Here is a 12844-nt window from a genome sequence, read left to right on the forward strand (position 1 = left end):
GCAATGTGTGTGTGCATTGTGTTGGCCGCTGTGTCTGTCTGAGAAATGGTAAAACTGCTATTGAAAAAAAAAGCACAGAGGTAACACCAAAGATACACCAAACACCTGCATACACATATACCTGTATGTTTAGTCGATAGACGCACTTCCATATGAGCCTCACAGGCCACCCCTTCTATTGTACTCTGGGGGGACGGTAGGTCTGCAGTAATACATTAACAATATTAAATACCATACATTGAGTCCGTTAGTCAGCAAGGTAAATGTAATAAGTGTATCATATGAGACAGTGATGTAATCCAGAGAATTGCAAAATACCATACCAATATGTGCCACAGTTAAAGTGCCTGGTTGATCAGGTATGTGTTCAGGAGGTGTTGAGTTACATAACAGTGCACTTATTACTTTCCTTCCACTCCTCCTCATCAGAATGTTCCTCCTTGAATGTCACCCTGCGTTCTGCTGTCTCCTCGTGGTTAGGGCTGAGGAGGACAACCCTCACGTCCGTGACTGGGCCCCAGCTCTCGATGCCCTCCATGACCAAGTTATCAGTGTCGTCCGCAATGTCTGCACCCGCTGCCCAGATGGTGAGCGTCTGTCCCGCTTGCAGGACACAGGATGGAGGGATGTGGAAGGAAACGTCTGCTAAGTCAGGGTGAGTCCTTTTAACCACCCAACCCCCTAGATGCTGCTCTTCGTGAGAGTTGTTCTTCAATATGACATAATTTCCCTCTACAGCAATTTCTGCTATGCTCACAGGACCGTGAGCTGTCAGATGCGTGGAGGACATCATGTAGGCTGGTGAGCTCCAAGGAGCATCCTCGTGCTTAATTCGCTTCCGCTTCACCCTACGTACATCTGGCGGATGTGACCGCGACAGTGACACAGCTGCATGCTGAGAGATGCTTGGTGACATCTGCAATCTCTGCTCTTCTCCTTCCAACATCTTTCTGTAGGCTTTGATCTCCATGTCCAAGGCCAACTTGATGTCCAGCAGGCTTTGATAGTCATCCAGGTTGTTGCGCAAATGGCCTTGTATGGTCAGCATCTCTTGCTCCTTATGACTCAGTTTCTGCTGGTACCTTTCCCGCTCTATGTCAATTGTCCTATCTAGTTCTCGAACCCGGCTCTCCAGTGTTCCTTTCTCTTTCTGGTACTGCTGCAGCTGTGTGGTGAGGGTCTCCATACGGACTTTGGTCGCATTTAACTCTTCTTTGGTGGCAGAGTCAGCATCGCTCTGTCTCAATGCAGTCTGCTGGGTATTCTCTAGCTTGGCACTGTAGTTGCGCTCCAGTTCTTCCTTGTACTGAAGGATTCGTAAATCATGCTCCTGGCGGAGCTCATGCATGGCCTCAGCCAGTTTACTCTCAAACTCTCTCCGCCTTCCTGAATCCATCTCCATCAGACTTTCATGCTTGCTCCGGAGCTCATGTATCTCCTGCTCACTCATTTTCCTCTGAAAGTCAAGCTGCTGTTTAAGTGTCTGCATCTGGTTCTCCATTTCCACTTTGCTCAACATCTCAGAGTTCAGCTGGTTCTTGGTGTCTGCCAGCACAGCCTCAGTCTGTTCTATCTGAGTGTGGAGTTCAGTAACATCACTAGTCAATTTCCTGTTCTTTGCCAACTGGTTGCTGTAATCAGCTTCCTTTGAGTTGAGGGCTGCCTCCAGGTTCCTCCACTGAGATACTGCGTAAGCAAGGTCACTCTCTTTCTTCTGGTTCCTGGCTGTAAGTTTTGCATGCTCCTCTGAGAGATTTCCATAGTCGAATTGCAAACGGGCCCTCTCGTTAGACAGGTCGTCCACTGACTTCCGGGCATCGCTCAACTCCTCCTCGTAGAGCCCCCGGATGTTGTCTATCTCCTGGCTCTTTGAATCTTCTTTCTCACCAAGGAGAAGGTGCAGGGACGACCTCTCGTTCTCAAGCTTGATGACTCGCTGGATATAATTAGCGAGGCGATCATTGAGCTGCCGTAGTTCATCTTTCTCCTGGACTCGCGAGTGACATGTGGGGCTGGTACCATCAGACTGATGCAGCATGATGGGCTAAAGGGCTGTGCTCAGTTTCTCTCCTCAACCCAAAACCACGTCCACAGGTTCCTGTATAGGAAACGCACACGGTAAACTTACACAGATAGGATACAATACAAGTAAATCGATATTCATTTCAAGATTTGTTTATGCACACGCGTAGCTGAAATGATTCAAAATTATCCAGTGCAGTATGTTTACGAACTGAAATACTTGAAAAACATATATCGTTGTGTCGTCATATCAATGTCCAAATATGTAGTTATTTGCCTCTCAATTGACTTCAGTATGATATTAAAGTGACGTAATAAAAAAATGAAGTATCATCAAGGTTTCAATTCCCAAAGCCAAACATTGTAAAGTTTAACTGAAGCTTCTGGGTGAACGAAGGAAGGAGCTGGTAGGCAGCGTGCACAATAAATGTGGCAGTGATCCAAAGATGGTTGAATCCCAGAGGGTCGATTTAACTGAACAAAATAGAGGAGCCACAAAAAATGCCACAAATGAATATAGGGAGGAAAATCACACTTGTGTGAAGTGAGGGGTGCCCACTGCCACTGCCACACGATTGCAGATTCACTGCCACTATACGTTACAAAACATGAATGCGGTGTTAATATTGTATAAAACAAAACCAGTCACAAGATGTATTTATATTGGCTACATGATCTCACGTCATTAAAAGTCCATATAGACTTGGCTGGCAAACGATTTTAGTTAAAAGTGCTCTAAACAAACATTAAAAGTCCATAGACTTGGCTGCTATATGATACTCTGTGCTCAAATAAGTCTTTGTGCTCAAGAAGTCTGCATGGAGTGGGTGGAGTAGGAGTGAACCGAGGGCTCTGTTGGCTGCAACGACGACTCAGCTGAGAGGATCCGAACTGGAGAGCCAAGGAGGAGGGTCTGTGATAATGTTCACAACAAAAAACCAAACAAAAAACAAGGAAAAAAGGCTGCCGTGACTATGTATGAAGGTTAACATTAGCAGGATGTAACACCTGGCAAAGAATGGCATGCAGATGCAGACCAGGTTCCTAATATGTATGTATTGCCTTGTGGACAACAACGGTAATCTAATCTGATCTACTTCTTTGTTTTATAAAATAAAAAGATGAGTCCCAGTCTTGCAAAACCTTTTGTAGATGGCTCAGCCCCTTCAATCCACTATTACAATCTAATCTAATCTAAAACAAAACATAATAAATAAAAAAAGATTAGCTCTTTTGTAGATGGCTCAGCCCTTTGGAACCACAACGTAAACATTTGTGAGTTACATTCCTGCCCTAGTGGCAGTGTCCATAAGAAATTTGGCGCTGATTGGTCCAGTAGTTTGCGAGATCATCCCTGACTATACGTCATCTATGGCTCGGCCCCTACAGTCACACCATAAACATTTGGCAGTTGGCAGCGTGTGGTGCCTGCTACCGAGGCCATGCCGTAATTCATTTTAGGGGTGATGCATTCCTTTCCTTTTTTCCTGCAAATACATGTCTTTGAATTAATATAAACTTGTCCGTGTTTCTGCAATACATGCTGAAATATAAGAACTTCAGCTTCATAGGAGACCCTCTTCTAAAAGGCTGACTTTCTACAGAGTTGCCTTATAGAAAGCCTGTCATAGCGTCTAGTGGTGTGGAACCCGAAAAAAAGAATTGTTTACATGCTTCCAGCTTATAAAAGTGCCTTAAGACTAAATGGGCCTACTGTGAATAATGCTTTATAAAACTGTCTGACTTGCTCCATCCATTACCTGTTTACTCCGTATCAGTTACTGATTTAGCATGTGTCCATGATATTATCAAGCTAGTTCTAAATGGACAAAGATTAAAATGTATTTGTTTTTATTGTTAAATCTTATTGAGTACACATGAGTAAAAATTGTTAATTTCGGTTCCTCATCATTGCAGAAGCACGTAAAGCAAGTAAAAATAAATAAGGATATTGGAGAAAAATATGGAAAGTGGGGAAAAAGCATAGCACACCTTGAAGTGCTTGAAGGTAAAGCGAATTAGAAAAATCTGCAGTTAAATTATTGATTTTCTTGAAAACAAAATGCTGTTTGGCTGGTAAGAGCATTTCTAAAGATGTCATACAGCTGAATTTGTCTCAGGCTGTACCACAAACGATCCCATACTCACCTGTACCCGTTAGAACCGTGATGTCCCCTGAAATGGAAGACTAGATATTTCTAAAATAGTGCACACTTTTGCACATTGTGTACACTCTTGTACAATGCTGACCTCCAAGTTCTATTATTGTCTATTAAATGTGTGAAGGTACAGTTTAGAAATCTTTATCCCCATACTGTTGAATATTGAATTTGAAATGGCATGATTGCAAAGATAATTCGTTACTTCTGTTCTCAATCACATGACAGTTGTTTGAGTTAATGGATAGACATATTCACCCACTGTTTGGACCATTAGCACCACTTCACCGTCTCCGTTTCTTTCTACGTCGTCCTTTATGTGTCTGTGACACTTCCGCTTGCCGAGTGGGGCTGGGAGAATTCCCTGGTGAATTCTGTGGTGAATTCCGTGGTGAATTCCGCGGTGATTGCCGTATTCTCTCCTCTTCTCCTTCCAATATATTTCTGTATTCATTGATCTCGGTGTCTAGGGCCTGCTTGACTTCCATCAGGCTCTCATAGTCATCCTGGTGGCCGGTCATCAGGTTCTGCAATTTATACATCTCCTGCTCCTTCTGACCAAGTTTCTGTTGCCACATGTCCCGCTTCCTCTCCAATGTCCTCTCTAGTTCCTGAATCTGGCACTCCAGTGACCCTTTCTCTTTCTGGTACAGCTGTAGCTGTAAGTTTAGGTTCTCCGTACGGACTTTGGTCGCAGTCAACTCATCATTGGTAGCATTGACTGAAAGAATGGTCCTTGATGCAGTCTGCTGGGCATTCTCTAGCTTGGATCTAAAGTTGCGCCCAAGTTCTTCTTTGTAATGCTGGATCTGTACACCATGCTCCTGGTTGAGCTCTTGCATGGCCTCAGCCAATTTATTCTCAAACTCTCTCCGCCTTGTTGAATCCATCTCCACCAGACTTTCCTGCTTGCTTCGGATCTTGTAAATCTCCTGCTCACTGATGTTCCTCTGAAAGTCAAGTTGCTGTTTGAGTGTTTGTGCCTGGTTCTCCATATTCACTTTCCTCAGTATCTCAGCGTTGAGCTGATTCTTGGTGTCCACCACCATAGCCTCCAAAAGTGCCAGATTTTCACGGAGTTCAGTAACCTCACTGGTCAATCTCCTGTTCTTTGCCAGCTGATTGTTGAATTCTGATTCCTTTGCATTGAGGCCACCCTCCAGGTTCCTCCAGTGAGCCGCTGCTACAGAAAGTTCACTCTCTTTCTTCTGGTTCCTGGATATCAGTTTCTTATGCTCCTCTGAGAGATTTTGATAATTGATCTGCAAACGGGCTGTCTCATTACCTATTTCGTCTAATGATTTCCGGGCATCGGTCAACTCCTCCTCATAATGCCGCCGGATATTTTCCATCTCCCGGTTCTTTGACTCCTCTTTCTCGCCAAGGAGACGGTGCATGGATGATCTCTCATTCTCAAGCTTGATGACTCGCTGGATGTAACTAGCAAGGCGGTCATTAAGCTGCCGTAGCTCATCTTCCTCCTCATGGTTCCGGGAGATACATGTCGGGCTGGTGGTAAACGAAGTCATGCTGATTCTGATGATGTGTTGTTACACCTTGAAGCTTTTTACGCAAACTAAAGCTTGTATTTTGCTCAACCCAAACCTACAGTTGGAGTCCACTGTAGCAAGATGTTCAAATATCTTGTTGTTGTGTATAAAAAAGAGCAAAATACAAGGTCAAATTAAAAAGATAGGTGCAATACAAGTTAATCAATAGTCATTGCACAAGCTGAAATTAATCAGTATTATCCTATGCTGTCTAGTTTACAAATTGAAATACCTTAAAAACACTGATACTGTACCTGAAGAAACATATTGGTTGTAATCAGTATTATCCTGTACAATGAATTCACGAACTGAAATACTTAAACATGTCATATATGTGTGAACATCATATCGACGTCCAAATATGGAATTATTTGCCTCCCTTTAGAATCCTATCCCCACAGTTCCCAAATAAGCTGTAGGTTTTACAGAATTGAATAAAGCTTCTACTACAGTGAAAGTATGACATAGCTAGGACCCCACGTTTTGAGAATAAATAATTAACAATGTGGCTTCATGTGGAACTCAGGCTTCATGTGGCCACTCTATGAAGTATTACCCCATATTTGTACAAGGTTTCAGCCCGTTCTGACTGCCATTGACTTATATTATAAAATAAAAGATCACGTCACTTTCTTTCATCATACATCATCATACATCATCACATTCCGTGCTCAGTCAATCAAATCATCACACACACACACACACACACACACACACACACACACACACACACACACACACACACACACACACACACACACACACACACACACACACAGCTGTGCATAGGAGGGGCTAGCACCCCTCAGAAACAAGCCTGGTATGACGGTATATTGCACTGATAACATATCAGAACAGGTGAAGATGTTCACAAAATTAATGGTTAAATCGCTACGGCTTTTCACTGTGTTATTGTCATGGGATGTACAGTACATTAGAGGCTAATTTCTTAAAGTTGACAATTGTTGATGTAACATTAGTTTACAGGATGTTGTTCGGATAATTTAAACAGCATGTTCAGGAAAATGTATGGATCTGTAAGCCTCGAACAAAGCCAACTCGGATCGTGACAAATCATGACAACAAACACAATAGTTTGCGCTGAACAAATAAAAAAAAGGGCAGGGTGCAACACATTTTTTTTGGTTTTTCTTCTTTGTAATTATTTGTTCGGCCCAAAATATTGTGTTTGTTGTCATGATTTGTCACGACCCAAGTTGGCTTTGTCCGAGGCTTTAAAGGTCTTTAAATAAATACTTTTTGAAATGACTATGGGAATAATGCATGGGGAATTATTTCCTGGGCCTGTCGTCGTCCTGAAAGGGGGCGGGACTGCGACTCTCTATAGTACATTCATGTTCTCAGGAAAATCAGTGCTTAGCAATACATCGATAATCGATTGATATGATTCACTATCGAGTCATGATTTAATCAATAATTTGCATCCCCACCATTAACAGATGTATCGTTGAGAAACATGTTATATGCAACTGAACTGAATCATATCATTGCTTTGTGGTAAGGACTAAGGAGTATTAATAATTCAAGATCACTTAGACCAGTGGTTTTCAACCATTTTGATAAGGCCAATGGCCTATTATTTATTCTGCATTTGAGCAACCATTTGATGAGGTTTAGTCTCTCAGACCCAAAACGAAAGATTTTTTAGTTTTTGTCCACAATTCCACATGTGCTGTATAGATGTTGGTACCATTAGGAGAGATAACCAAGAGCAAAAATAACAATTCTTCTACATTCTCAAATTCTGTAGACTAAATTAAGTAATGCAGATTTAACAATAATTTAACTCTTCTCTCAAGAGTTAAAGATCTAGGGTCCATTTGGTTACCAACTCTCCATCATTTAGCTGAAGATCACCTGGAACCCTCTCAATGACCACTGTTTGAAAACCACTGCTTTAGACACATTTTTGTCCATATTTTTCACCCCGTCTGTCCGTCCGTCTGTGTGTCGAGTCTGTGCCTCTGCGAAAAGCTAATCTCCGACACTGTTGGCCCGATCGACGTGCAACTATGCACACACACTGCCTGGATGCCAGAGCAGAACCTCTGCCCAACGTTTTTTACTTTTTTCACATAGGCCTGTAATAGTGCCCCCATGCAGGAGGCCGATTTATGTGACCCACAGGGTCCTAATAATGGAAATAAAGAGGGACAAATTAATTGCAGTAATGGAGCTGTAATTATTATACAAATAACAATGCTATATTTGCATTTAAAAAATAAGTGTAACCGAGTGGACTTTTAATGCAGTTTCTCTCATTCCCCTAAATGGCAGGGGTGTCAAAACCTTTGTCAAAGGGGGCCATATTTGAAAATATTAAAACACCCAAGGGCCAACTACATTACCAATATAACCAGACGTGCAAGGTAAAACATTCTTTGACCCCTTCAGAATGAGACAACAGGGAACAAGGAATGCTGACAAATTATACTCAGGTGAATAAAAAACTTCAATGTAAGATTGTCCCATAATACTGTTGGGCGAGCCGTTCATAATACAATTCAGGTATGAAGCCAGGCCGCATAAAATTCTTCCTCTGGCCGCATTTGGCCGATTTGGACACCCCTGCCATATGGTGATCTGATGACTTTGGAACGGAAAGAACAGCAAATCAAGTAATGAGGATAACCCAAAACATGTTGGAGTTCTTGGACTGATTTTTTTCTCCCCCCTCACTTATAGGCCTACCTCTATTTTGTATGAATATTTAATGAGATTCAATAAGTAACTGAGTGTAATTGAATGATATAAATGCATGCGAGCATCTGCATATAGTAGGCCTACTGTATATATCAGGTAGTGTCAAAGATATTCTGTATTGCGGTACTCGATCATCCACCATGTTGCCAGGTCAACTCACTTCAAGGAAAGAAAAAGGCAGATCGGTGTTCCTTTCTTGAATATTTTGTGATTTTTATTACCGGTATGTTAGCTCACCTTTTCGTGTCACCTTTGTGGACTACTAGAAGTATACTTTGTGTACATAAAGAATGTCCAATTGTCCATAAAGACCGCCTGACGATGTCTGGACTAAAGCATGGCCATCAGTTGTGTTCGAGAACATTTTCGTTTACCTGATAGAGCGAAAAAGGTAGTACATTTACTTGATTCATTCCAAATTTGAAATACACTGGTGTTGATTACCAACAGCCGTTGCGTTTTGGATTATGTTAATTGTAAATACTTACACAAACTATCTCAAAACGATCGTTCTCCCATTTCGCCCACGTTATTTCATTTACTTATTTTTGCCTTAAAGGGTCCAAATGGCAGATGACAAACCGCTTTTAACCCGGTGTCACTCTTTTGGGCATATCAGAATCACGGAAAGTTTTGAATAGTTTTATTAATAGTTTTAATAGTTAAAAATCTCACAAGATCGGTGGTTGTTGCAATTACCTGCAGTACAATAATTCACTATTATGTTAGTTGCACTATGGTGAAGATCAAACCCATAAAATTGATCAATGTATTGTGTAGCCTACGTTACGTAATGCAATTCCAATGGTGAAAGCTGTGTTGTTTGAACTGGCGAAGGAATGCAATGCAATACCATGAGTCAGACAGGACCCAACACATGCCATATCTGACTACAGTTTATTTATAACAGTAGAGTATGTTTACTGTTTTATACTGTACTATATGTAAAACAATATAACTTAGTCTCTCTGCTCTTCTATTGAGACATTTGTTTGACACGACCTTTGACACAATATCTCTTTTGCCAAACATGTCATACGGTTCATGCACACTGCCAGGAGGCCAAGGAATACACTCCACTCTTTGGCCTATAAATATAAATACACTTTAGTCGATAAATCTTGAACCGTAGGTCATACAATGAAGTTATTCTAGAATTTCTACTACTATGTTGACCAAAACCCATACAAATCTAATTTTAATTTCATTAAGATATGTCATATTCCATTCACTATAATTGCCTTCCAAAGTTTGCAGGAGGGGCTTATTTAACAAAAGAATGCCATAAATGAACCCCAAATCAGTCCCACATTTTTATCACACAGTGAGGGGCGCCTAAACAACGCAGAGCCAAAGGTGATATCTAATCGTATGTTGAAATGCCTCTCTAAAATGCTCTTTCACTTCTGTCCATAAGGAGAGGCCACAAATCTAAAGTTTTACCAAACACTATGTTGTAAATGTTACTTCCCCAAGTTCCCCTGCAGATTCCTCGGGTACTGGCAGCTGCAAGCCTTGACTTACACAGCCCTGGCTAGGCAACCTAGCCAGTTGGAGATGTGTGTTCTGTGGAGCGCCCTTTCTAGTTAGCAATGTTCTATATCACATTTTTAGAATGTATTTTACCATACCATATTTACCTCAATTTCTTTCAAAGGTGGTGTTATAGAAGCTCTTGTGCTGTTTGCAGCTGGAAATGAAATGAATCCAATTAAATATCTATAAAAAATAATTAAGAAAAAGGTTCTGACTTTAGACTAGACTAAGTAAATGCTAATGCTTTCATAATAAAGTACGTATATTAATGTCAAAGCAACAAAAAACTAGCCTAAAAATGTTAAGCAATGACATAATAGGAAAGTTATTCAAGCTGAATAATAAATATCTTATCTAACAATTAATGTGGTTTTGATGCTATTATTAACTCTTATTAGCCTAATAATAATCTTATAAGGGCATTATTACCTATACATGCTAATCTTATAAGGGCATTATTACCTATACATGCTTACTACAAGGACCTCAAGATAAGGCGGAACTGAAATGGTAAAGGACATTTAAGAAAAATAAGGATAAAGAACAAAAAACTTGCATATTAGTCAGTTTGGAAGACGAGAAATGAAAGGTACATTTCCAGAAATGTCATTCAACTGAAAAGTGTTTTCTTCGGGCTAAACAGACTCAAGCTATACCAGAAATAGTTAAGATTAAATATTTCTAAAATCGTTCACACTGCTACACTGTGTACAAACTTACCTACAAGTTCTATAATTTTCTGTTAAATGTGTTACATCACAGTTTGTACCCCCCCAAACTGTTTAATATTGAATTTGAAATGGTTTTATAGCTCAATAACTCATGTGGTTTGTCACTTCTTCTTCTTGCACCTACTTCTACTGACTATACTTACAGACAGACAGAATTATTTACTCACTGTTTGGACCTTTAGCACCACTTCACCCTTTCCATTTGCTCCCCCTCCTATGTTCGTGAGAGGGGCTCAGCGATTGTTGCTGTCTGTGCTCTTCCCATCTCTGCTCTTCCCGTCTCTGCTCTTCCCTTTCCAGTAAAAATACCAGCTTTCTGTATGCACTGATATCCATGTCCAATTCCAGCTTGGCTTCCAGCAGTTTCTCATATTCCTCTAGGTGGTTGTGTATCTGGCTCTGCTTGGTTATCATATCCTGCTCCTTCTGATTTAGTCTCTGGAGTGACATCTCGTGTTCTCTGTCCAAGGTCCTCTCTAGTTCCCGAACCCGGTTCGCCAGTATTCCTGTCTCTTTCTGGTACTGCTGTACCTCTAAGCTGAGGTCATCTGCATCGTCTTTGGCACGAATCAACTCGTCTTTTTTGGCGGCAGTGACAACGTCACTCTTCCTCTTCAGTGCAGTGTGCTGGGCATTGAAGTTGCGCTCCAGTTCATCTTTGTACAGCTGGATGTGTGCATCGTGCTCCAGGCGGAGCTCGTGCATGGCTCTACCCAGTTTACTCTCAAACTCCCTCCGCCTTCCTGAATCCAACTCCATCAGACTGTCCTCATGCTTGTCCCGGAGATCCTGTATCTCCTGGTCAGTAATATTCCTTTGGAAGTCAAGCTGCTGTTTGAGTGTATGCACCTGGTTCTCTGTGTCCACTCTCTTCATTGTTTCAGAGTTTAGCTGGGCCTTGAGGTCTGTCAGCAACGCATTAAAATCTCCCAGCTGGTTGCGGAGGTCATGAGCATCACTATTGAATCTCCTGTTCTTCACCAACTGGTTGGTGTAGTCAGCTTCCTTTTTGTTGAGGGCTGCCTCCATGCTCCTCCAATGATGTACTGCATCAGCAAGGTCATCCTCTTTCTTCTGGTTCCTGGCTTTAAGTTTCATGTGGTCTTCATGGAGACTATCGTAGTCATCCTGATAACAGGCCCGGGTGTTAGATAGTTCGTCCAATGATTTCCGGACATCTGCCAACTCCACCTCGTAGAGCTGCCGGACATTGTCCACCTCCTTGGCCTTTATATCCTCTTTCTCATCTAGGAGAAGATTTATGGACAATCTCTCACTCTCCAAATCGATGACACGCTGGATGTAGTTAGCAAGGCGTTCATTGAGCTGCCGTAGCTTATCTTTTCCCTGGACCTGGGAGAGAGGCGTCGGGCTGGTACCAGACTGGGAAGTAGAGAGGGTGCTGAACAAGGGGGACATGCTGGTGATGATTTGTTGTTACAGAAATTAAACACTGTTATTCTGTAGCACTCGAGTTCTCTAAATTAGATCCTGAACGATGCAGGTTAGATTCTGGCGGCACTGACTGGCTGCACTTCCTGATGAAACAGTGTGTTCTCACTGTGTGAGGTCATATCGCTCCGACGTCATCTCAATGTTCAAATATGGAATTATGTGTCTCTCTGTTGATTTTCAGTATAATAATATTTTAAAATGTTAAAATATATTTAAAAAAATGTAAAACACGAGGGACCGTACTGCAATGTGTGAATTGAAGGACAGCTGATTGTCCAAGACAACAACAGGCTTTTGGCAATTGGAACAGAAGCCACCACCAGTTAGGGAGTTGCTGATGGAAAGCCATGAGGCCGATAAGGATTCTATCTCCTGTTTCTGTGAGGCAGCTTGATGTACAAGTACACCCCCTGGACATGCTGTAGGCCTACAAGTACAAACCCTGGACATGATGTATATAGGCTTACAAGTGCACCCCCTGGACATGATGTAGGGGGATTGTAGGCCATGTACACCCCCTGGACATGATGTAGGGGGATTGTAGGCCATGTACACCCCCTGGACATGATGTAGGGGGATTGTAGGCCATGTACACCCCCTGGACATAATACTGGTATGTCGCAGGGACTAAAAGGCCCATTCATACTACTTTTAGGTGATACGGTGA

The 12844-nt window shown here is 41.9% G+C and overlaps 1 protein-coding gene across 1 annotated transcript; it reads right to left on the reverse strand.

Annotated features, from left to right (window-relative positions):
• Positions 1-382: 382 nt before the first annotated feature.
• LOC308327563 (lamin-B3-like) lies at positions 383-2038 on the reverse strand (the record flags this gene model as incomplete). The annotated part of the gene is made up of 1 exon (XM_080781084.1): positions 383-2038. The coding sequence occupies one exon, from the start codon at positions 2036-2038 to the stop codon at positions 383-385; it is 1656 nt and encodes a 551-aa protein (XP_080637210.1).
• Between the last annotated feature and the right edge of the window lie 10806 nt (positions 2039-12844).

The sequence above is a fragment of the Protomyctophum bolini genome (assembly GCF_963924005.1).
Source record: "Protomyctophum bolini genome assembly, chromosome: 13".
Taxonomy (NCBI): Eukaryota; Metazoa; Chordata; class Actinopteri; order Myctophiformes; family Myctophidae; genus Protomyctophum; species Protomyctophum bolini.